The sequence below is a fragment of the Onychomys torridus genome, chromosome 2 (assembly GCF_903995425.1).
Source record: "Onychomys torridus chromosome 2, mOncTor1.1, whole genome shotgun sequence".
NCBI classification, from domain to species: domain Eukaryota; kingdom Metazoa; phylum Chordata; class Mammalia; order Rodentia; family Cricetidae; genus Onychomys; species Onychomys torridus.
Genome location: NC_050444.1, coordinates 140,226,183 through 140,252,267, shown reverse-complemented (window position 1 = coordinate 140,252,267; position 26,085 = coordinate 140,226,183). Strand labels below are relative to the sequence as shown.

General features: G+C 40.9%; 1 protein-coding gene across 1 annotated transcript in view; it reads right to left on the bottom strand.

The window, feature by feature from the left end:
* Psmb2 (proteasome 20S subunit beta 2) overlaps positions 1-26,085 on the bottom strand; it is a 36,527-nt gene that overhangs the window by 5,203 nt on the left and 5,239 nt on the right. The window contains exons 2-3 of the mRNA XM_036177246.1: positions 24,349-24,471; positions 21,236-21,306 (exon numbers count right to left, since the gene is read on the bottom strand). Of these exons, the coding sequence (XP_036033139.1) occupies positions 21,236-21,306; positions 24,349-24,471 (194 nt within the window). The remainder of the gene's footprint in view (positions 1-21,235; positions 21,307-24,348; positions 24,472-26,085) is intronic.

Here is a 26,085-nt window from a genome sequence, read left to right as displayed (position 1 = left end):
GACAGCCTGGGCAACAGTGAGCCATATCTCAACAACAGCAACAACAACAACAACAACCCAAATACCTGACACATCCCAAAAATCCTATCCCCAAACTAGTTCAGGCTAGATATGAGCCTAAAATCACACAGTAAACTATATGCTCTATAATTACTGAGAGGGAGAAAGGAAGGATGGAGGTATAGCAAATATTTAAGTTAAAATCACTATACTTTTCTAGGCCGGGTGGTGGTGGTGGCGGGGCGGCGGCGGTGGTGCACGCCTTTAATCCCAGCACTCAGGAGGCAGAGGCAGGTGGATCTCTGTGAGTTCAAGGCCAGCCTGGACTACCAAGTGAGTTTCTCCCTCCACGTGGGTCCTGGGACGAAACTCAGGTTATCAGGCTTGGCAGCATGCAGCTTTTCCTACTGAGCCATCCCACCAGGCCAACCCCTTCCTAATATAACAAGACTCCTTTAAGATGGATAAAATCACGGGGCCTTGCCTCAAGGAAACACCAGGCCTCGACTCCACTTGTGAATGGAAAGAAGAAATAGTATCAGAGCCAGGCAGTGGTGGCTCCAGGACAGGCACCAAAGCTACACAGAGAAACCCTGTCTTGAAAAACCAAAAAAGAAAAAAAAAAAAAAAAAAAAAGAAAGAGAGAGATGGATAAAAATCTACTTTTCATCAATGACACACAAGTAAAAAGTTGGTTGTAACTTGCATTTAATAAATATCCGTTCTTCGTATTACCTGTAAGTCTGAAAACAAATTACTACAGTGAGCACATTTCTAAATGGATAATTACTTTTCCTATATCAGCTGGGGGCATCTGCCATGTTAAATTGAGTCTGTCTATGCCCCAGGCATCAGCGCTGGGAATCCCACTTTGTGGGCTTTTTTGTTTATTTTTATATTTCTTGTATCTGCTTCAGTGGGTAGCACGTAAGCCTTGCCAGTGGTTTGTGCCTATCCCTTCACGTATGCTTATGTTCAATTAAATGAGACATCTTACCATGGAATATGAAGTTGGAACAACCAACGGCTTCAAAAGAGACACTTATAACAGGAATTCGAGTAGGTCTTTTAATAAAAAACCAGGAGCAAGGTATTGGGTAAAGGCTGAAAGGTCGGAGAGACAAAGGAACAAGCCACTGCCATGCCTTACCTCTAGGCTTCAGCCAAAAAACCCTTTAGTTCCTGTCTCCTCATGCCTTATATACCTTCTCTGCCCAGCCATCACTTCCTGGGATTAATGGCATGTGTGCTTCCCAGGACTGGGATTAAAGGTGTGTGCCACCACTGCCTGGCCCTGTTTTCTCTCCTAGACTGAGTCAATCTCACATAGTCCACGGTGGCTTTGAACTCACAGAGATCCAGATGGATCTCTGCCTCCTGAGTGCTAGGATTGAAGGTGTGTACCACCACTGCCTGGCCTCTATGTTTAATCTAGTGACTTGTTTGTTCTCTGATATTCAGGTAAACTGTATTAAGGTACACAATATATCACCACGGACTCTGCATATTCTTTGCATACTGACCAATGCAGACATTTGGTAGCTTGAAGAAACTCATGATAGAGCACACGAATATACCTACTGGAATCCTGCTAAACCAGCTGTGCTACTGAGCAGGAAGAGTTCTAACGTCCCTTGAAAATTATAGGAGCTCCCACCTCCAAACAGGTGCCAATCCTAGGAGTAAAATAGTAGCTCACAGGAATAAGAATTAGCCATCAGCAGTCAGGGATTCTGGGGAAAAAAATGGCTGGCCTATCAATTTCCAATGAAGTGTGCCATACTCTGGAACTGTGCTTGGTACTACCTTCTCAGTGAGCCCAACCATAGGCAAGAGGCTTAAATGTACATGCTATGAGTGTCTGTTTTATTATGCCTACTTGGTGTGTGTGTGTGTACATGTATTTGCCTGCATGCACATATGTGGCTTCAGAGGACAACTTTGCAACACCATGTGGGTCATGGGAACTGAGGCTTTTACCAGCTGATCCACCTCATTGGGCCCTGAGCTCATTTTCTTTCTTTCTTTCTTTTTTTTCCTTTTTCAACACAGGATTTCTCTGTATCATTTTGGAACCTGTCCTGGGTCTCGCTCTGTAGACCAGGCTGACCTCAAACTCACAGAGCTCCGTCTGGCTCTGCTTCCTGAGTGCTGGGATTAAATACGTGTGCCACCACTGCCCAGCTGAGCTTTTCTTATGTGCAAAACTAAGGTGATTACTGTTACCCCTGTCTATCTTCTACAGCAAGAGAAAAACAATCTGGGAAGCCCTAGATGATCTAAATTTCTAGTGTGTGAGCTACAGTCTAACATTTTCATACACCACTCTTTAAACAACAACAAAAGCTCTGCTTAAATTAGCTAAAGATAAATATATATAGTTAATAGAATTTTTTTAAAGCGTGAACACAGTACTGCAAAATCTGACAAGACATAGAATATTGTGATGTTTTGTTGGTTTTCGAGACAGGGTTTCTCTATGTAACCCTGGTTGTCCTGGATCTCACTCTGGAGACCATGGATCTCACAGAGATCTGCCAGCCTCTGGCCTTCCACAGTGTGCAACACTATCGCCTGGCTAAACCTCATAATGTTCTTATAGTTAAATCAGGAGGATTAGGGAGGAGGAGAAAAAGACTAGCCTAGTGTCTTTAATGAGCATTCTCCCATAAGAGAATTCATGACACAGTTTCTTACCCATCACAAAGTAAGTTTAACCTTTTTTCTAAGTGTATAACTCAGTCCTCCCAAAACACCCACTACATGGATAACCAAAATGATTTTGCCAAGTTGCATGATGTATTAGAAATCCATCCAGACTCTCAAAGAGGGCTCAAGCAGCAGATTCCAGGTATGTTCTATTTAATGAAGCTCTTCCCATAGTATGAGATTAAATCATGTTTCAGAACAATTCACATCACTCAACAGTCATTATTAGAAGATTTTACACAATATCCCATGTAAACACAAGTCCAGAAGCAACTGTGGTACTTACTTGATCTACATAATATAATTTATTTATGCTTAAGCATCTCATATACACTCAGTTAAGTTGGTAGTCAGAAACTACAACTTGTGATATAGAAGATAACTCACAAATATTGTGTGACTTCGAATTACCAACTTTTGCATGTGTGAGATGCTTAAGCATAAATAAGTGGTGTTATCTAGACTAATTAAGTCAATACATCTGTGTAACAACTTGCAGTTTCAGAAATTCTGACAATGCTCCATCAAAGACCTTTGACTTACACTAGTTTTTGTTTTGTTTTGTCTTTAAGTTTCACATAAAGTTTTGAATGCTGTCATTGTTTGCTGGAATTAGATCAATTCATTTTTGTGCTATTCTAAGCAGTTCTTCAAGGAAAGTTAATAGCATAGGTTCCTATAGTTCTGTTCTATTCTAACAGCTTACACAACTGTGACTCCTTGTGCTGTGATTGGGGGAAACAGTATATAGAAGATACAATTCACCTATTCACAAATACTTTATATATTATAAACTCTATGAAGGCAGGAGTATATCTGTCTTCTTCAGTGATGTACAGGTATACAACATATATTCAATAAACATTTGTTAAATGAGTGAACACTAATAATCATACAAAAGAATATCTCGAACATTTGAACATATATGTGGTCAATGTTTAATATTTCAAGAAAATATTAAGAAAACTGCTAAACCAAGGCAAGGATGTGATACTTAAAACACTTATTTTAAGTATATACGTGTGTGCCTGAGTGTATGTATGTGCACCATGTGTGTATAGGAGTCCCCAGAAGTCAGAGGAGGTACTGGATCCATTGGAACTGGAGTTATGGACAGTTGCAAGCTGCCATGTGGTGCTGGGAGTTGACCCAGGCCCTCTGGAAAAACAGTAAGTGCTCTTAACTACTGAGCCATCTCTCTAGCCCCAACAGGCCCATTTCTAAGAAGTGGTTCAAATTTAAATTAAATGCCTACATCTCCATAGAAAAGTGGATTTGTTGCTTCTCTTTTCAACCTCCCTCTAGACATGAGTTGCTAAGGAGAAAACAGTTTAGGACACAAGTTAGACATTAAGTCCCAAATAAAAAGGGAACTAATACCACAGACAAACAACTCAGGAAGAAACAGGCCATGGAACCAAGGGCTGGACCTGAGCTTGAATTCTGATTCTATTAGCATATGTGTTACTTTAGAAAAAGTACTTAGCCTGTTTTAATTTTAGAATTCTCAACTGAAATATGGGATAATGCCAAGTACAAAAAGGCTATAGTGAAGGGTTAGAAATAATGTACATTCACGGCAAATAGCTAAAGTATAATACAGGCTTAATAAGTGATTGTTTTTAAAAGTATAAGTAATCGGAAGCCCAACTACTCCTGGCACAAGGCAAATTCCTTATAGGTATGTGTCTTTATAAAAGGATGCAGAGGGATGTTTATTAAAAGTAGCTAGCACACTGTCTGGAACATGGGAGCAAGTAGAAAATGAAGTTTCCTAGTATCAGCCTTTAATCCCAGTACCCAGGAGGCAGTAGCAAGCGGATCTCTGAGTATGAGGCCAGCCTGGTCTACAGAGTTCTAGGACAGCTAGGCTACACAGAGAAACCCTGTTTCAAAAAACCAAAAGAAAAAAAAAAGAGGGTGGGGGAGTTTCCTAGTGCCTCCTTCCTAGGATTCTTTACCCATGCCCAAAGATTAACAGACTTGCATGGTTGAAAGCAATCGTATTAGACACTTAAAATTATTATTTTACTTCAAGGTCAGTCTACCCTAGATCCCTCAGAAAAAATATAGACCCACATTTGGAAACTAAGGCAACAAGTATTTAGTATTTTCATACTAGTTCTAGCTGATGTAGCTGTCCTAAGCATTAAGCATCACTTTCTAGCCTATGTACTTTTTCATCAGTTCCCATATTTCCTATGCACTGTATCACATACTAAATGGAAGAACCCACCCAAATACTGGGAGGTACAAACACCAATGACAGGACCAAAAATCCTGTCCTTCACAAAGTAACCTCTACTCTATCAAAGACGTAAGACAAAGTTAGGAGGTCTGCCAGTGGAGACCTGTGTTAGGTGGCTGGACATCTTCTACAGCAAAGGCTGAGACTGAATATTAGGTATATAAATATATTTCAACCAACACAAATACTTCTCCATCTAGGAGAAGAACTCAGGCACGTAGTAAGGCACTCACCCCCTAACAACAGCCTGGCGGTCACCACCAGCGGCTTACGAACACCAACACGCTTAGATTTAAGTTGTGTATGACATACAAAGAAAAAATTTCAAATAAATCAACCTGGGACTTAATAACTTTTAGACTCTAAAATTTTGCCTTTCTCTTTTTGGGAGGCAGGTGGAAACATGGTCTTTATACAGCCCTGACTGGCCTGGAACTCACTATGTGGATTAAACTGGCCTTGAATTTGCTGTAAACATTCTGTCTCATATCTCTAGTATTGGGATCATAGACATGTGTCACCATTCCAAGTTAAAAAATTGTCTCTTATTAGTGTGTGAGGAGTCAGACAGATATATTTTCCCTCTCTTAAAAAGTACACATTAAGCTTATTTACTAAGTAGAGAGTTCCAAGCCACTGAAGATTTCTTGGGCTTTAAATAAATACACGTGAAGGACTCAGTGCAATGCCCGATGCACAGTAATATCAAAACCTAGCTACTCTTACCTGCTCAGTTTTAGGTTCTAACTGTACTAACAGATTTGACAAGATAATACAAAGATCAAGGAGATGCTGTCACAGAGAATAAAATTATCTACCTTTTTATGGCTACCAAAGGGATAACATTAACTGGAGTATTACCTATAAAGTATATCTCTTATGTACTTCCTCCTGAGATCAAGATGTATTAACTTATCTCTGTGCCCCTGAGAGGCAAAGAACTAAGCTCAGTTCCACTTTTGACCTGTTCATTTGGGAGTGGGGAGCATACAACACAGAAACTTTGCTGAAATCTAACTTTGGTGCATACAATGCCTTGTCTGTTTCCTTATTATGAAAAAAGAACACTGTGGTGTTTAAGAAGTGCGTGAAATTCCATAAATTTTACAGCTAAAGAGAACAGTTGTTACAAATACACCGAAACAACAAAATCAGCGATGATGAGAGTCTGGGCGGTGACAAGCAGCGGTGTGACATCTGGCGGAAGCTGAAGTCACAGCAAGGGGGAGAGAGGTGGGCGTGAGGAAGCATCCTGCCGAGCGTGGACACAGAAAGGGAAAGGAATTGACAGTCTTCTTTTGGAGCCAGGCCAGCCTTTGCCACCTCTAATTGAATGGGACGACATCACTATGGCTGAGGGGCCTTGAAGAAAAGTGCAGTTTCTTTGGGGCCATGTTGCACCTTGGAATCCTAAGCAGTATAGGAAGCATACTTCCACGCCTGGTGGGTCAGTAATGTGGAAGTAGATACTAAATCACCATGGGATAAACGAGGTAAGCATTTTAATCAATGGATTTCTAAACATATAATATATCTTGAAAAGAATACTGTGGCCACTTTTGGGGGTGGGTGGGAATCAAACCCAGGGCCCTGTGTATACAAACACAAGCTTTAGCACTGATCTTTTCCTCTGACAAGCCTGTTCCTCTTAGTCCAGCAGACTGCCAAGGTTCTACCTTTTATCCTAAGACATCTCATAAAAATGCAGTTTGTATGTTTGGAGAATCTATGAGCTCAATGAGCTTACCCAGCATTCCCTTTACACATGGGGCCACTGTTCAAAGAGAAGACTGTGATCCACATGGATCCTTAGCACCAGACTCAGGACCAGAATTCAAGCTTCCCAACTACAAGTCTCGTGTGCTTTCTCAGGAAACCATTCTGCCTCCACAAAAATGGAAATTAGTGTAAATGTATGATTCAATAAACAGCTGTGAATGTCACACACAAACATCCTGTAATTTTTTATACTAGTACCTATTGTTCTGTCTTTCACTTACCACATCCGATTGTGATCAATAATATTTTAGGACTTAAGAGAGCAGATTTAATGTTACAGCTGTAATTCTTCTGTAAGGTCTAAAGCTACCAAGAATCTGTAGGAGTTATTCAATAAATAATGGTGACACCAATCCCCTAACTGCTCTGTCAATATCCATTTTCATCTGTTTATTACTAAGTAAACTGGATACATTATTCTTCTACACTAATGCTCTGAATTGACTCAGGAACTTGTTTTCAATAAATAACCAACAGAATCTACTACCTTTGGGTGGTTTCAGAGTATAATTTTAGAATTCTAATTCTGCTACTTTAATAACGGATTAAAAATACTGGTGTGTTCACGAGTGCTGGAGTGTACACATGGACACCTCCAGGAATCTAGTTATTTCTTACTACCATTTGGGTTCCAGAAACCAAACTCAGGTATGGCAGCAAGTGTCTCTATCTGCTGGCCCTAATTACAGATTTTCACATTTAAAATAAAATTAATCTCAAACTTTTAAAATTGGCAATTCTCAATTATTGTGATTAAATACGTTTGCTTGATCTAAAATATTATGGTCTCTATTCCTAAGTGATACAGAATCATTTCCATAAGACAAAGGTCTCACTAAGTACCATGTTTGCCTTGAACAAATGGCAATTCTCCTGCCTCAGCCCTCCAAGTACTGGGATTACAGGCATGAGCCACCACACCTAGACAAAAAATACTCCTTTTTAAGAAAACCATGTATAGCCAGAGATAGTGGCACATACCTTTAATCACAGCGCTTGGGAGGCAGAGGCAGGTGGCTATCCAAGTTCAAGGCCAGCTTGGATGAGTTCCAGGACAGCCAGGGTTACACAGAGAAACCCTGTCTCAAAAAAACAAAACAACATGGTCTGGTGGTGGTGGTGGCGGCAGCGGCGGCGCACGCCTTTAATCCCAGCACTAGGGAGGCACAACCAGGTGGATCTCTGTGAGTTTAAGGCCAACCTGGTCTACAGAGTGAGAGCCAGGACAGGCACCAAAACTACACAGAGAAACCCTGTCTCAAAACACCAAAAAACAAAACCATGCATAGATTCAATCTCTTCTATGTAAGCATAGAAACAGTTTATAAAAATCTTTAATCAAATCCTGTAAAAGTTCCCTGGATTTACAAGACAGGATAATCAGGAAATTGGCATATACTCAACCAGTCTCACCTGATCCCTAGCTCAGGCTAAACCAGGTGTGCTGGCATATGCCTGTAATCCCAGCACTTGGGAGAGGGAAACTGAGGGCGGTGGCGGTGTGTGTATATGTGTATGTGTGTGTGTATGTGTGTGTGTGTGTGTGTGTGTGTGTGTGTGTTGAAGTTCAAGGTCACCTTCATAAACATTGCATTTATGGCCAGCCTAAGCTTTGTAAGATCCTTTCTTAAAAGAAAGGAGGAATGTGAGCAGTATGCAACCAGAGGAGATGGTGAAAACTTGGCATTTTAAGACAGTTATTAATATGTATTAATAGTATGATGAATAGTCTAGATGGAAGACAGGGAGGGTTAAACTGTGGCAGAAGGGGATGGTGTAGGTGTGGAATGTGAGGTGTATTTAGAAGATAAACTGGTAAGACTGAGTAACAAGAGGGAGAGAAAATGCAACAAAGGGTTAAGCCTTTCCTTAAGGGGGAAGTAGTGCTGGAAAGAGAAGAAGGGTGCAGTCAGAGTCAGTAAGACTGAGAAGAGGCAGCCAGTGAAGAGGGTTTACTCACACCAACACCTACACGTTCTCACATGTGGAAGACAGTGAAGGAAATAGTCACAACGGGACATGGCAGAAGTATATGTAGGTTGCTATGACAGCACAAAGAAGTTGAGGATGACATTCATGTGAGGGAATGGGGTAAAGAGTGCAGAGAATTTCTCTGATAAGTGCTAAACTGAGTTTAACTAGCAGTGAAGAGGCAGCCATGGGAAAAGAAACACAGGCATATTCTGGGGAGAGTATTAGCAGAGACACGGACAGAACTTAGGGAAGTCGAGCTCCTGTTATCGACCGGCTAAAGGAAAAGGAGAGAGTTGGAATTTGAAAGCAGTTTCCTTCTTCATCCTTAGTCCTATGGACAAATAGAAAAAAAACCTACAAGTTTCAACTAGTTAGAGTATTAACTCTATGTTTCATAAATAAACTTATCCACTGTAGCACTAAAAACTGTTACGCACAGCACTCAGGAGGCCTCTGCAGGAGGATTCCGAATTTCCAGCCTTGACTACTCTGACTTTATTTCAAAAATTAAAACCAACAGGCTGGGGAGGTGGTGCAGTCAAATCCATCTCCAGCATGCATAAAAAGGCTAGGCATGGCAGCATGCGTCTGTAATCTTGCTGCTAGGGAGGCAGAGACAGGAGGATCTTAGGACTTGACGGCCAGTCAGGTTAGCTGAATCTGCTAAGTTCAAGTGAGTAAGATCCTGTCTTTAAAAACAAAACAAGATAAACAGCACTGAGGAAGAAACGCAATGTCTTCAGGTCTCTATCCACATGTACACACATGAGCATATACACACATACATTAAAGAAAACACAGGGCTCTGGAGAGATGGCTCAGTGGTTAAGAGTACATATTGTGTTCGGTGTTGTGGCACATGACCTTCAATCCCAGAACTCAAGAGGCAGAGACAAAACCAGGGCTACAGAGGGGCCCTTTCTCAAAAAAAAAAAAAAAAAAAGGAAAAAAAAAAAAAAAGCAGAGGACACAAAGTCAGTTTCCAGCACCCATAACTACTTAAAACTGCTTGTACTCCAGGTAATCTGATATCTCTGGCCTCCAAGGGTACTTGTACTTCCCCTGTACCTGCCCCCACATAACTGAAAATTATAAATTTTGACTGCAGAGATGGCTCAGTGGTTAAAAGCAGTTGTTGCTCTTGCAGAGGGTCTGGGTTTGATTCTCAAAATGCACATGGTGGCTCACAACTATCCATAACTTCAGTTCCAGGGGATCCAGGAGCGGCTTCTTCTGACCTCTTCAGGAACCAGGCACACATGTGGTGGTAGATACACATGCAGGCAAAACACTCATACACATTAAATAAAATAGTAAGTCTAAAAACCACTTAGAATAACATAAATTTGGGGCTGTAGAGATGACACAGCGGTTAAGAATACTTGTTTTTGCAGAAGACCCATGTTCAATTCTCAGCACCCACACAGCTGTTCACAATCATCTGTAATTCCGGTTACATGGGACCTGACACTCACTTCTGACCTCCACTGGAATCAGGTATGCATGTGGTACACATACATAATATATACAGGTCAAGCATGCACACACATAAAACAAATAATAAAAAAGAACATCTTGGGCTGGAGAGATGGCTCAGAGGTTAAGAGCACTGACTGCTCTTCCAGAGGTCCTGAGTTCAATTCCCAGCAACCACATGGTGGCTCACAACCACCTGTAATGAGATCTGGTGCCTCTTCTGGCCTGCAGGCAAACATGTGTATACATAAAAAAAAAAGAGTTGTGCTGTTCTCAGCAGATGTAAAAAAAAAGAACATCTTAAAACTCATCAGCCAGGTGGCAGTGGTGTACGCCTACCTTCAGTCCTAGCACTCAGGAGGCAGAGGCAGGTGGATCTCTGAGTTCAAGGCCAGTCTGGTCTACAGAGTGAGTTCCAGGACAGCCAGGGATACACAGAGAAACCGTTTTGAAAGACAAAACAAAACACAAAAACCTCAAACCAAGAAGACATAATCACTAAATATTTGCTAGGGATGTAGCTCAGTGGTTCATAACTTCCCTAGATGTATGAGGTCCGAGGTTTACTCTCTAGTAACAATTAGTGTCTATAAATGTTTATGCCACATTGAGAATGAAAGAGACAATTTGCTACAAATGAAATAACTACTGGACTTACAGAAACCCTAAATGAGCCATGTCCAACCATTCAACCATCCAGAGAGTATTTGTGCTATTTCTTCTCACTGCCTTAGGTCTTTTTCTTTGAAAGTATATTGTTCCACTTAGAGCCTCAAATGCTCAACCTACTTGTCTAACAGAGTCATGATGAATCACAGTGTTTACCTGTGTTAAAGTTCCTAGGAGTAAACAGCAAGTACTAAATAAATCTGAATTGTAGGAGCCAAAGGGGAAAAAAAGAAAAAAATAAGCAGCATGTCATTTCAATGTTTAAGTCCATCCCACTAAAATGCAAAAATGCTATTAATTTTGTTTCTCTTTCTTTCTTCCTTTTTTTATTTTATTTTATTTTATTTACTTATTTTTTTTGGCCTGTATGTATGTCCATATGAGGGTGCTGGATCCCCTGGAGTTACAAACAGTTGTGAACTGCCATGTGGGTGCTGGGAATTGAACCTGGGTCCTCTGGAAGAACAGTGTTCTTAACCACTGAGCTATCTCCCCAGCCCCTTAATTTTATTTCTCCAAAGCCACTGCTAAGCTCAAGTTTGGTTGATTCTGTTAAAAGCTGTAACCTTACTGTAATTAGAAGTTGAGAAATTTAATGAGTTGAAATGCAACATGGCACAGATGCCTTATTATACCAACTAGTTAACACAGTATTTGTTTTCTACATTAATTTTACTTGCTAATCAAAAATACTGCTTTCTTCCAAATAACATCAAAATAAAATTGCTGACCCTGCAATGGCAAAATCAACACCACATTTGCAACCAGGCCGCTTAGATCCTTTCTCTTGGGCTGGTAGTTTCTAGGACAAAGGTAGGGTTCCATGTGCATTCAAGTGAATCCCTAAAACTCATGCAGAAGCCATATTTTGCTATAGACACACATAACGCAGGTTACATATTAAATGTCTACACTGAGCATGTCCATGAGTAACTAGGAATGCTGAATACATAACAGACTCATCTCCGAGTTAATAGACACTATGGTCTTCTGGGAGGGAATATTCAGAATATATAAAATTGTACATGTTTTAGATACCAATAGTGTACATACAGAGTAACAATGAATTCTCAAGGAAAATAGAATATTTAGGAACCCTTCTGTGAGAACAGCGTACCCTATTAACACCTCATATCCAATGTGAGTTATTCCTACAGCCACAGTGGCTATGTGAGCTCTTAAGTCTCCCCGTTCCCTCAATTCTTTCCTCAAATACTCCACTAAAGAGCAGCCAATGATCTAACAAAATCTGATTTGATTATGTAAACCCCCCTCTTTAGCCAAAGGTTTTCAGAAAGACCCACTGATTTTTGTTTTTGTTTTGTTTTCAGGATTGATTTTTATTTTGTGTGTACAGAATATTCGTCTCCATGGCATATATGGATGCATACCAGATGCATCTCTGGTGCCCAAGGAGGCCAGAAGAGGGAGTTGAATCCACTGGAACTGGAGTTACAGATGGTTGTGAGCTGTGATATAGATACTGAAACCTGCGTCCTCATTAACCATTGAGCAATCTTGCCAGACCTGGCCCATTGCTTTTATGATAAAATGGACTACCTCTCATGTTTCAATCTCTTAAGATCCCTCTGGCTGGGCAGTGGTAGCGCATGCCTTTAATCTCAGCACTCGGGAGGCAGAGGCAGGCAGATCTCTGAGTTCCAGGACAGCCTGGTCTACAGAATGAGTTCCAGGACAGCCAGGGCTGTTACACGGAGAAACCCTGTCTTGAAAAACAATAACAAAAAAACTCCTTTAAAACTCTCAGCCTTATTTACCAAACTATAGATTTTATATACAATAGAATATATCATCTACTTACATTTCTAAAAAATCAATAATACCCTCATTTTTATACTGTACCCTATTACTCAAAACGGATAAAATGAGGAATAAGTGGCTCAGAGAACTATCTGTTGCTGCCCTGAACATCTGTGAACACTAACATGCTCTCACACATCCTGGTCTGTTTCCAGTTTTCCCTTTGTCTTTCAAAGCACAGGTTAAGTCTGTTCCCAGACACACATATATCCCAGCACTTTCACTCTGCGGTACAACTGACTTTCTACTTCTTCGTTTTCCCATCTGAAGGGACACACTGCACTTTGCACCTGCTTCCTCAGCCCCAAAGCCAGCGCAGGCTGGAGAGCTGCAGCGTGAATAACTATCAGTAATTAAAGAACACCTTGGCTCTAAGCCACCCCTATTAAAGGCTTCAAAAAGGGATGTGTATGATTCTGGTAGAACATTTCAGTTATTTAGATTATTATATTTGGGTTGGGATTTAGCTCAGTAGTGAGAATTTGCCTGGCAAGCACAAGGCCCTAAGTTTGGTCCTTAGCTCCCTAACAAATGAAAACACCAGGCAATTAGCACACAGAAATCATAACCTTTCCTTTCCTTTTCTTCTTTCCAGTCCCGTGAATTATACTTATTATACTGCTTTTTCTCATTTTTAACTTAAAAATATTATGCTTCCTTGCCTTTTAGCCTTTGTCTTTTTATGAATTAGACCTTTTTATGAATAGCATATGTAAAAATACATAAAACATACATGTATGCTTAATGAATATAAGATACACATGTAAGTACTTCCCATGTTATAAAGCAGTCAATTCTTCCTCTACTGCAAAGCCTTCTTCACTGCACACAGGCATTTTTTGTCAGAGTTTAAAAAGGGTTTTGGGGACCAGTTCTTAAATTCATAACATTGTGTGCTCCTACAAAGATAAAAAGGGCCACCAAGATGCCTGGGCTTATGTGTGTTTCTGTCAGAGCGTTAGGGCTTGTCCACAACCGTGCCTACCCAGACTGGGGCACTGGTGTAAAGCAACTGTAAAGGCAGAGTACACTGGTCTTTCAAAGTATGTAAGAAACACAGCAGCATCCTGCTACTCCAGCCTTAAACCAAACCTTGATAGGAAACCACATAATTTTCAAAGATATGTTTCAAAATAAACTTAACCAATTACGTATATTATTTCACCTCCATTGTACTTAGGAAAGACAGTTTAGGTGAAAAGTTAGCATTATGGGATTGTACAATTCCAGCCATCCAATAGGCTTATTCCATACAACAAGAACAGGGGTTCTCTCTGCTCACAGCAGGCATCCAACAGGGTAGCACATATATGCTCTCTGAGTGAGAAAGCAACACCTTCTCACATACAACCCCCTGGAGAGATGGGGAAGGGGAGGGGAGGACTTTACACCTGCAGAATCCTAACTCTATCAGCACCGGGGCTGGGAAAAACAGCACATAATTTTTTGAAGAAGAGGAAAAAGGTTTTCAGATAAAGCCAGTAGCTTTGAAGAAGGATCTTCTGAAGCCATTTTCTTTTCCGTAGGAGCCGGTAGGTAAAGGAGTCAACAACCACTCTTTGTCTTCTTAATGGACTTAGTCAACCCTGATGACTGAATAAGCAAACTACTGAAAAGGACAGCTGTCAGAATTTTTACCCTGGTGAAAAACAGTATAAGCACAGTGTTGTCATATTAATTAAGGTACCTCAACTTCAAGGCACACCTGTCCCTGAGCCTTTAGACAATCAAAATGGCCGCTAAAAATAGAACAGGAGTATCTCCAATGGGGCAGACATGAGCCACCCCAATCCTAGGAGACTGATGTGACCTGGGATATACATTATGTTTTGCAGTACAAATGAATACCTATCTAGATGAAGCCTGTTTAGTTTTTAGTCTGTCCTATTGATGCTAGGAGGTAAAGTAACAAACACACAGACCTCTTGGCCCACAATGAAAATCCACCCACAAGCTGACTGAGACATCTGGGGGAGGGGGAACTACTCCCTCCCAGCAGAACACTGCTACTTGCACCAAAAGTCCAGGAATTGATTAACATCTTCAATTTTGTTTTTCCCCCAATTTCCCCATCACCAAGAACAAGCCAGCTCTGTCTGTCAAGATGCCCAGGCTGTGTGGCAGCAGTGTCAAAGGCTGCCATTGGCTCCAAGGCACTGCCATCTGCAGCAGCACAACATTTTGTCTCCGGAAAACAAACACATCTGCCTTTGCCAGTGTCCTCCCACTGTGCCGCCCATCTGGAGCAGGTGAGCTGGAAGGCAAGCCTGGGCAAGGGCATGGTGGGGGCGAGCAGGGAGGATGAGGCCTCAAGGGAGATGGCACACAGAGGAGGAAGGCAGTGCTTCGTCATGTCACATCCTGCTAACCACATTTGCCAAAAAGCATGTGAAATTACCCTTGTTAGTGATAGTTTAATCACATGTAACAAATGGATGGTTGCATTTAGGGGATAAGACCTGCAAAATCAAGGTTTCACCTGGCCCATCTGTTCACCAGGTCACATGATCCCAAGGATACCAATAAACAGATGATGGTCTCTGTGCCAGCCACATAAGGCATAAAGAGAATAACTCCAGTGCAGAACAGCAGTCTCATAGCAACAGGATTCTTTCAGAATCGGAGCACACTGCACCTGCCCCCATTACCCAAAGCAAATACATCAAATCCAGGGAGAGATAAGCAGTGCTCACTTCTGAAGTGACTAATACCCCAAAATCTTTCCCACATTTCTTTTTCTTTCATTGAAAAAACTATATTCAAGTCTTGACATCAGATTTTTATGTTTAATTTCCTGGAACCAGGACTGAACTAGGGCTTTGCTAAGTTTGTGCTGCACTGCTGAGCTACCCGACCCCGACCCAGACCTTTAGGTCGTGCTGTCGGATCCAATCAACTGCACTCTCTCAGCACTGTCAGTCAGCTTATAGCGGAGGAGGTGCCAAACCTCCCACGACAGACTTAACTACTAGACTTTAAACTACAGGGGAAAAGAATGATGAAGCCATTTTCTCAGATTATAATTTTACATGCAATTCCTGAATGTGAAAGATAAAAGTAAAGTTAATTAGAGTGAAACTGAGCTGAGGTTTTATCACACTCATCTTTCCTGGTAAGTGTTTAAGGGCAGCTTATGGAACAAGTACACCAGGTTAGATATTCTTCATTATTTCTACTGTTCATTTGCTAAGCAATCACGACAGAGAGAGAGAGAGAGAGAGATAGAGAGAGAGAGAGAGAGAGAGAGAGAGAGACTGACTGACTAATAGTTTATGAAACACTTCAGAAAAAGTTCTATAAAACACTGACCAGTCAGAAGCAATAGTAAAGCCTAGAAGATTACACACTACAGAGGCCAGCATTCTGCTGAAGCTTCAACACAAAACCCCACATCCCTCAAAGACACTAAAGAGGGCTGGTTCATACCTCAGCCCACACCAGTGACAAGGAGATGGTGTATAGAACAGATTTTTAGGGAAATCAGATAATCATATAAAAAAAGCCACAGTGGGGCCAGGCATGCAAAATGACTCAAGGGTTTGCTTACCATGCCTAACGGCCCTAAATTCAATCCCTGAGTCCCAAATGATGAGAGAACCCGGCTCCTAAAGTTTCTTCTGGGCTCCATGGCATGCACACATGCATGTGCATGCACAAACATACAAATACAAGAGCTTGAGTGACAGAGCACACACTTATCATGTCTAAGCCTCATTCAAAACCAAAAACTAGGAAATACAAGTTTATTTCTCACTCAATAAACATCCAAGAGATACTTTCCTGGACTTTCTCATCTAATAAAATGAATTAAACTATTTTATTATGTCCTAGGTTCAAGCCAAGGTGGCAGATGGCATGGAGAGAAGGGGTTAACTAATTGGAACTTAAATAGCCCTTTATAGCTTGTGGCAGTCATAAGTACTGGGTAAATCTAGAACAAAGCTTAATATGTAACAGATGCTCAATGTTGGTTTATTTCTATATTCTCCATCAAGACTAGCAAATTCCTATTGCCCCCACTTTAGTGACTAATCAATTTAATTAAAATTCAACAAATAAGCTGGGTAGTGGTGGCACATGCCTTTAATCCCAGCACCTCAGAGGCAGAGGCAGAGGCAGAGGCAGGTGGATCTCTGAGTTCGAGGCCAACCTGGTCTATAGAGTGAGTTCCATGACAGCCTGTACTACACAAAGAAACCTTGTCTCAAAAAACCAAAACCAAACAAACAAAATCAACAAATAATTCTCTATAAAGATAACCTATAGCCATTATAATGTTTCTTTAACCAAACAGTAATAGAGGCATAAAAACAAAATCATTTATTAAATCGCTGCATGTTTTATATAATATACAAAGAGCTTTGCATGATTACCCCTTAATCTTTATAATAATCCTATGAAGTATTATTATTTTGTAAATAGGGAAATTGAGCTTTGAAATAATTCAAAGACATACAACTAGCAACAGTCCAAAGACTATTCAACCACAATTCCAAACTGTCTGCATTTTAATAACCTAGTTTATGTAGGACTCATTATACACTCTGTAGTAAATGTCTTCCAATCTGATACCACTGATAACGCACGCGCGCACACACAGAATGTCACATAATCTAAGCTACAGACATAGACATGAAACTCCATATACATAAAATCTGGCTAATCCAAAACATGTACACATGCCAAACAATGTAAATATACCAACTATTGTGACTTTATGTTAGGAATATACAAAACTATTATCATTTCTCTTTCTAGAATAAAATAAAGCTAAGAGGGGATGGCTCAGCAGTTAAGAGCATTTACTGCTCTTTCAGAACCTGTGTTCTCTTCCTAGAACCTATATCCAGCAGCTCATGACCACTTGTAATTCTAACCCCCTCTTCTTGCCTCCTTAGGCACCCATGCGCACGCACTCATATATATTTAAATATAAAATTCTAAGTAACTAAGTACAAATACCTATTTTAGAATCTACTCTGATAAGGACTAGAAGAACAAAGAAGCACAAGGCAGAGATAGTTAATACTAGAGCGCCTTGGCATTGTCTACAAGGGATATTTATTTGTTCAAAACATCAAACATTTCTGCTAGTAGAGAAGATTATGTGGATTCATTGCATTTGCATGAAGCAAATTTCCACTCTTATCTCAATTCTAAAAGGAGCTGAATTCATTTAATGTCTGTAGCATTTAATGGTAAAGCCTTTATTGTGCCCAAAGCTGGGATTCTGACTCCGGTTCTGCTTGCTAAGTCAGAGAAACACTCCACACAAGGAGCTATAGCATACTCCTTGCATTACACAGGTACTTCTGGGTGATAGGAAACCTATTCTGACCCATACTTCTCTCTCAAAGATTATATAAAAGATCTCTAACTTTTCACCCAGACCAAAATAATGTACACAAACCTGTCTTCAACTTGCAATCCATTATGTCTGTGATTTCTTCTTAAATATAATAATCACCTGCACAAACATGGTGCACAGACATACATGAAGGCGAAACACACACATTAAAAGATCACTGAGATTACAAAGCCCTTGGTCAAAGCTAGTACTGGGATAGATTCTATTTAGTGAGATTTTGGGGTATAGTATTAGGCACTGGAAAATAAAAGTGCTTTAAAGATCTACAGTAGGTCTGAAGAGATGGCTCAATGGTTAAGAGCCTGTACTGCTCCCGACATCCATGTCAGGAGGCTCACAACCTACTATATAGAGCTCCAGCTCCAGAGTGATCCAATGCCACTGGCCTCCTTAAGCACACAAAGTCATGTGCACATATTCATATACAGACACACAAACACATCTTTAAAAATAAATCTTTAAAAAAACCAACAGCAAGCAGGTTTATAAAAAGTTTAATACCCATACTGGCTTTGATTACACATGACTAAGTTTAAGAAGGTAGATGGAACCTAAATCATCAAAAGCACTAATGTTCTAAACTGCTACTGAAGAATCAAAGGGTTGACCTTAAGGCAAACAGTCAAATTATGGAACAATTACTGTCACTCTGTCTGACCTGCTGTGTGCCCTGAACTAGTCCCTCTGCCACTTTATGCTTTTCACAGTATCAGCAAGAGAATCAACTATGATCTGTCTCTGTGGGATAGTGAGTAGATTAAATTATTAAGCGAAATGCTTTGGGCAGAAGTCATATGAATGATAAATATTATGATTTACAAGTATCCATTTTCCTGGCACTCCTGTGGGGTTAGGAAGTTATCTGGATATCCTAGATGAATAAATAGGCACAGGGGTAAGCTCACGTGGTAAGAGTCTATTACTTAGTCCCTGTGGAGAAAATACACACCCTTGGCAATCACAGGAACTTTCTTGGCACACCCTATACAGTCTTTAAGCACTCAATCTGTAAGTTATTTTTTTCGTCTTTTAACGTACGACAGAAATTGCTACATACAGTACAAGACCAGAAAAAACAAGGACAACTCCCTGACGTGGCTGACCAGCCACAGAGAGCTATATTTCCCTCTGCCACCGTGTAGGGACCTTCAGCTACAGTTGAACAAAAATAAAAACACTTCAAAAATTTTTTTGGTACTTTCTTACAAAATTCAACATATTCTAACTTGGTGGTGGTAGGAGGCAGAGGCAAATGGATCTCTATGAGTTCAAAGCCAGCCTGGTCTACAGAGCCAGCTCTAGGACAGCCAAGGCTACACAAAGAAACAGTGTCTCGAGGGAAAAAAAAATTTTTTTTCAACACATTCCCTCTGCACAAACCAGCAACCACACATTTCCCAAGAGAACTGAAAATACATCAAAAATCTCCAATGCAAACTGCCTCAAATTGGAAGCAACAAAGGTGTCCTTTAATGAAGGGGGAAGGATAATAAACCACTGTGTCCTTAGACAAAGGAATATTACTCAGTGCTAAAAAGAAATAAACTGCCGCGTTGGTGGTGGCACATGCCTTTGATCCCAGCACTCGGGAGGCAGAACCAGGCGGATCTCTGTGAGTTCGAGGCCAGCCTGGTCTACCAAGTGAGTTCCAGAAAAACAGGTGCAAAGCTACACAGAGAAACCCTGTCTCTAAAAAAAAAAAAAGAAGGGAAAAAAAAAAAAAAAAAAAAAGAAGAAACTGCCAAGCCATGAAAAGACATGGAGGAATTTGATTTGATCACTTTTTAAGGTTTTTTTAAATTTAATTTTATGTCATTGGTGTTTTGTCTGCATTCATGTCTGCATGAGCATGTTGGATCCCCTGGAACTGGAGTTACAGACACTTGTGAGCTGCCACATGGTTGCTGGGAACTGAACCAGGACCTCTGGAAGAACAGCCAGTGCTCTTAACCACTGAGCCACCTCTCCAGCCAAGATGATTTTTTATTATTTTAAATTATGTGTATGTGTGTGCATCTGCATGTAGATACATGCACACGAGTGCAGTTGCCTGAAGAGGCTGGAGACATCAAATCTCCTGGAACAGGAGTTACAGACGACTGTGAGCTGACTAACATGGGTGCTGGGAATTGAACTCAGTCCTCTGTAAGAGCAGCAAGTGTACTTAACCAGGGCCACTTCTCCAGCACGACACGGGAGAACTTGAACACACGTCACTAAGAAGCAAATCTGCGAGCCTGCCTTGATTCAGACTCTGCTATGACATTCTGAGAAGGGGACTACACAAACAGTAAAAGGACTAGTGGCTAACAGAGGTTAGGCAGATGAAGAACGAACAAGTCAGGGGCAGGGATTTTCAGGGCAGTGGAAATCCTCTGAATGATGCTGATGGATTTATGTCCTTTCATCTAAACTCACAGGATGAATGCCTCTGAGCAAACCCTAATGTAAATTATGAATCTAGGCTGTCAATACAAGTTCATTATTCGTAGAAATATACCACTCTGGTAGATGCTGATAATGCAGGATGCCCTATATACATGTATCTGGGCTGAGTTTATATGGGCAAAATCTTTATATTTTCCTCTTAATTTTGCTGAGAGCCTAAAATTGCTTTGAAAAAAATAAACTCTCAGGGAATGGAGCAGTTTCTCACAATCCTTCATGTTAGTATGCACAACAAACACACCACCTTTCTTTTGGGCTGGTGAGACAGACAGTTCAGCAGGTAAGGGCAATTGCTGTTAAGCCTGTCAAGCTGAGCTTGATCCCTGCAACCCATATAGTGGAAGTTGAGAACTAACTCCTGCAACTTGCTCTCTGACCTCCACACCCACACCACATACAAAATAAATGTGAAGAAAACAAAAAGCCAAACGTTTACTTAATTTCCTTCTTGAAATAAGGCATATTCTCACTACATAGCCTGGGCTGGCCTAGAACTAGCTATGTAGAGCAGGCTAGCCGTGAATTCAGTAGTCTTCATTAGCCTCCCAAATAACAGAATTAGACAGTAAAAAGCAACAATGACCAAAGGTAAACAAACCCCAGGAGACTAAAAATGAATGATTAGCAATGGGAAGGAAGGGCTCAGGAAAGTCAAAGAGGGCAAAATACTGTTCATGTCTAAAAGCAATATAAAAGCACAGACCCTTCTGCTGTTATTGAAGGCTGTTAGCTGCACCGCTTACCCGACTCCGAAGACAGTCAGCCAGGTTTCGCCGTGTGAAATTAGCCGCTGCTGTGGGGGACAATTCATACCCTGGACAAGACATAAGAGTCATATTTGAGGTGAAGCAGAAGAAAACAACAGCATCCACCTCAAATCACTTTTCTACACTTCGCTTGTTAAAGACCCCGGCCTTAAACCTGAGACTCTCCTACTTCCAAAGTGCCGGGATACAGGTGTGCACCCCACACCTGTCCCACCTATCACTACTGTTAAAAGCCATTTTTATTTACTTATGGGGTTTTTTTTTGTTTTGTTTTGTTTTGTTTTGTTTTTCAAGACAGGGTTTCTCTGTGTAGCTTTTGCACCTTTCCTGGGACTCACTTGGTAACCAGGCTGGCCTCTAACTCACAGAGATCCGCCTGGCTCTGCCTCCCAAGTGCTGGGATTAAAGGCATGCGCCACCACCGCCTGGCCTACTTATGTTTTTAGAAATATGATCCCATGTAAAAAAGATCTCTTACACCAGGCTGACCTCAAATCCATTATGTAGCTGACGATGGCTTTGAACTCCTGATCCTTCCATTTCCATTTCCCAAACTGTACTTACCCAGGTAACTTAAGGGTCTTTGCAGGTTAACCTAACAAACACAATTTTTCTTTTAGCTACTGACTTTCACCACCTGAAACACACGGATCAAGCAGCTCTTCCTAATCTTACTGACTCGACCTTCTCTCAGGACCACAGTGAAACAACGGCACCATACTTCAGAAACGTTCTCAGCCCTCACCCGAAGAATGTGCAATCCCAAGGAGCGGAGGTTTTAGTTCCTAAATGGCAGGCTCCGAGTCCTCAACACCCACATTTTCCGCAGTGTTAAGCACAGTGCTTAACACTGATAAGACCTTCAAAAACACTTAAGTAATTGGGTGCATAATGCTAAATGTACTGCCTAAAAAATACGTATGAATGGATGCTATCTAGTCACTTTACACAGGTAATCATATAAAAATTAAACTAAAGCTATAGTCTGTCTTTTTGTTTGTTTTTGGTTTTTTGGAACAAGGTTTCTCTGTGTAACAGTTCTGACTGTCCTAGAACTCACTCTGTAGACCAGGCTGGTGAGCTGGAGCTCAAACTCATGAGTTCCTCTTGCCTCTGCCTCCTCAGTGCTGGCATTAAAGGTGTGTGCCACCACCAGTTTTTTGTTTGTTTTTTAAGATGGTTTCTCTGTGTATCCCTGGCTATCCACCTGCCTCTGCCTCCTGAGTGCTGGACAGTAGTAAACCATCATGTGGGTGCTGAAACCAAACTCAGGTCCTCTGCAAGAGCAGCTCAAGTGCTCTTAACTGCTGAGCTTTCTCCAGCCCCCAAAGAACCCTTTTAAAGTACAGTGTCGCCAGGTGGTCGTGGCGCACACCTTTAATCCCAGCACTCAGTTGGCAGAGCCAGGTGGATCTCTGTGAGTTTGAGGCCAGCCTGGGCTGGTGTACCAAGTGAGTTCCAGGAAAGGCGCAAAGCTGCAGAGAAACCCTGTCTCAAAAAACCAAAAAATAAATAAATACATAAATAAAATAAAACACAGTGTCTTATAACTACAGAGTTTTAAATTTGCAAAGCATATTCCTTCTCATTCTCTCTCCCCAAGCCAGGTCCAGACCTTTTTTTTCTCCAGCCACAGTCTCCTGCAGCCCTCAAACTCCCTGTGTAGCTGAACACAGGGCCTTTAACTTCCTTAACTTCTGAGCCTCCTGCCTCCATCTTCTCAGTGCTAGGACTACAGGCACATACCACCATTCCTGGTCAAAGCATTTTCATTAACATAAATATAATCCTGTTTTAGAAAAAGAGAAGAGGCCAGGCAGTAATGGCACACAAGTTTAATCCCAGCACTCAGGAGGCAGAGCCAGGTGGATCTCTGTGAGTTCGAGGCCAGCCTGGTCTACAGAGTGAGTTCCAGGACAGGCACCAAAACTACACAGAGAAACCCTGTCTTGGATAACCCCCCCCCCCAAAAAAAAAGAAAAGAAAAGAAAAAGAGTAGAGTCCAGTAGCTGCTGTTTCAGAAGACCCAGGTTCAATTTCTAGCACCCACAACCCTCTGGAATTCCAGTTCCAGGGTATCTGATAATGTCTTCTGGTTTCTGTGGGTACCGTGTGGTGCAAAGCCATGTATGCAGGCCAAACATCCAGACGCAAAACAAAGCACTTAAAAAAAAAATTCTAGCCGGGCAGTGGTGGCGCACACCTTTGATCCCAGCACTCGCGAGACAGAGGCAGGCGGATCTCTGTGAATTCAAAGCCAGCCTGGTCTACCGAGCGAGATCCAGGACAGGTACCAAAGTTACACAGAGAAACCCTGTCTCTAAAAAAACCAAAAATTTTTATTTCTAGCATTCCATAGGAAATATCAGTGTTACAATGATTCTCTGCGCTGGAATTTTTATAGAAAATCTTTGGGAACAGAAGAATTAGGATTTAGGGTCTAGATTTTTGTTGTTTTGAGACAGGTTTCTCTGTGTAGCCCTGTCTCTGTAGACCAGACTAGCCTAAAATTCAGAGGCCATACACCTGATTCTAATTTTTTTTTTTTTTTTGAGATAGGGTTTCTCTGTAGTTTTGGAGCCTGTCCTGGATCTCACTCAGCCAGGCTGGCCTTGAACTCACAAAGATCTGCCTGGCTCTGCCTCCTGAGTGCTGGGATTACAGGTGTGCGCCACCACTACTCGCCTTTTTGTTTCTGTTTTTAATAGGAAGATTCAAATGAAAAAACATGATCCCATCAATCTGCTTGTGAATAAGATTGCCAATAAAATATAGTATATAAAGAGACAAGTAAAAATGTGGTTCTGAATGTGAGCCCTAATCCAATGTGACTGGTGTCCTTATGAGAGGAGATCTGGACAGACAACCCAGAGAGAAAGTAATGTAAAGGAACAGAGGGAAAATGGTCACTTACAAGCCAAGGAAAAAGCCTCAGAAAAATTCAACCCTGTTAACTCCTTGACCTCACACTGTAGCCTCCAAAGCTACTAAAGAGTTCTGCTGTTTAAACTGCCCAGTCTGTGGTACCTTGTTATGTCAGCCCTAGAAAATAATGCATCAGCCAAAGCTACCCTCTAAGTCTTACCCACCATTCCGCATCTTATAAAGCTGCACGTTTTTCTGGATATATTCTGCAAACTGTACAGTGTCTCCAGCCTCTCCAACACACAGGAGTAAGATTTTTTCACTCATCTTAAACATCTTGTCATGATCTGCTCAAAGGAAAAGAAATTCATGTTAGAAATTACCACCACAGAAACCAAAAGCTATTTATATTTGCAACCATAAACAGGTCTACTAATTACTATGCTGAAGAATTTTACTAACCATTATTATTATGAGACATTAATAGTTTCACTAACCAACAAGTTAACTATCGACATATTTTACTAAGGTTAATTTCTATCAAAAATTGTATAAGAAAGCAGACTATTTAAAATACAATAGCGGGGGGTGGGGGGGGGGGGAAACAGGGCTGGAGAGATGGCTCAGCAGTCACAGAGTACTGCTGCTCTTTCAGAGGACCCAAGTTTGGTTCCCAGCACTGACATTAGGGTTCACAACCATGTGCAACTTCAGTCCCAAGGAATCCCACATCTTCTGATCTCTGGAGGCACTGCACACATGTGGTGCACAAACATACATGTACTATACACATAAAAACAAATATTTTAATTACAATTTGGGGCTATAGATGTATCTCAGTGATATAACATATGCTGAGTGCGTGTGAGGTCTTGAGTCCAATCTCTAGCACTTAATTAATTAATTAAAAAATAAAATTTAAGCTTGGCATGGGGTCACATACTTTAATCCCAATACTCCAGGGGCAGAGGCAAGCTAATCTCTGTGAGCTTGAAGCCAGCCTGTTCTACACAGTAAGCTACAGGACAGTCAGAGCTACACAGTGAGACCCTATCTCAAAAACAAAAACAAACAAGCAATAAAAAGCAATTTAAGAACATTTAAAATATAAGGAACAGAAAAATGGGGGGAGGGCAAGCTGAAGGAATCCAGACTATGGTGATTATCTTGAGCACAAGATTAAGTACAGAGTTCTGTTACTACAAATACAAATGTTACACACACACACACACACACACACACACACACACACACACACAAAATGCAGAAAGAATGGATTCTAATTAAAATTAATTAAATTAAAAAATTTAAATTAAAGAACCATTTCAACAAAGAAAGAAAAAAAAAAATCAGCTGCGACTCCAAATCTCAAAGTAAACACTACATTTCCAAAGCAGAAACTTTAAGGAATGTGCTAATAGTGAGCTATCTAAATACCTAATGAAAACCATAATACTCTAACCTTATCTAGCTGAACCAGACTCATTCAGATTAAATAGATAAATAAATACTCAGGTTGTAATTGTTGCCTAGGGAAGAAAACTCAGTATTTAGTCGGCAGCTTCAGAGAAAAGCTTAAATCTTCCTATCTTACCCCTACTTTCACTTTTCATTTTTCCAATAGTGCTGAATAATCTCCCCTGGGAGACATGTCTCCCTGTATGAAAGCTTTTGAAATGTCAAAATCTCTTAATAGGATTTAAGGAACAAATGCAACTATCAAACCCTTTACAAGTGTTAGAGAGTTGTAGACACTAATAATGTGGATTTTTAGATTGGAGCGGGGTAGGAGATGGGGGATGGGGATGGGGGTTAGGGGTGTTGTTTCCTACATAAAATAGGCCTATACATAATGTTGAATTGCATTAAAACTCCAAAATAAACAAATTTTCACTTGTTACACATTAGAAGACTGTTAGTTTTTAAAGTTGTTATAAATGGAAGATTCATTTACATATACA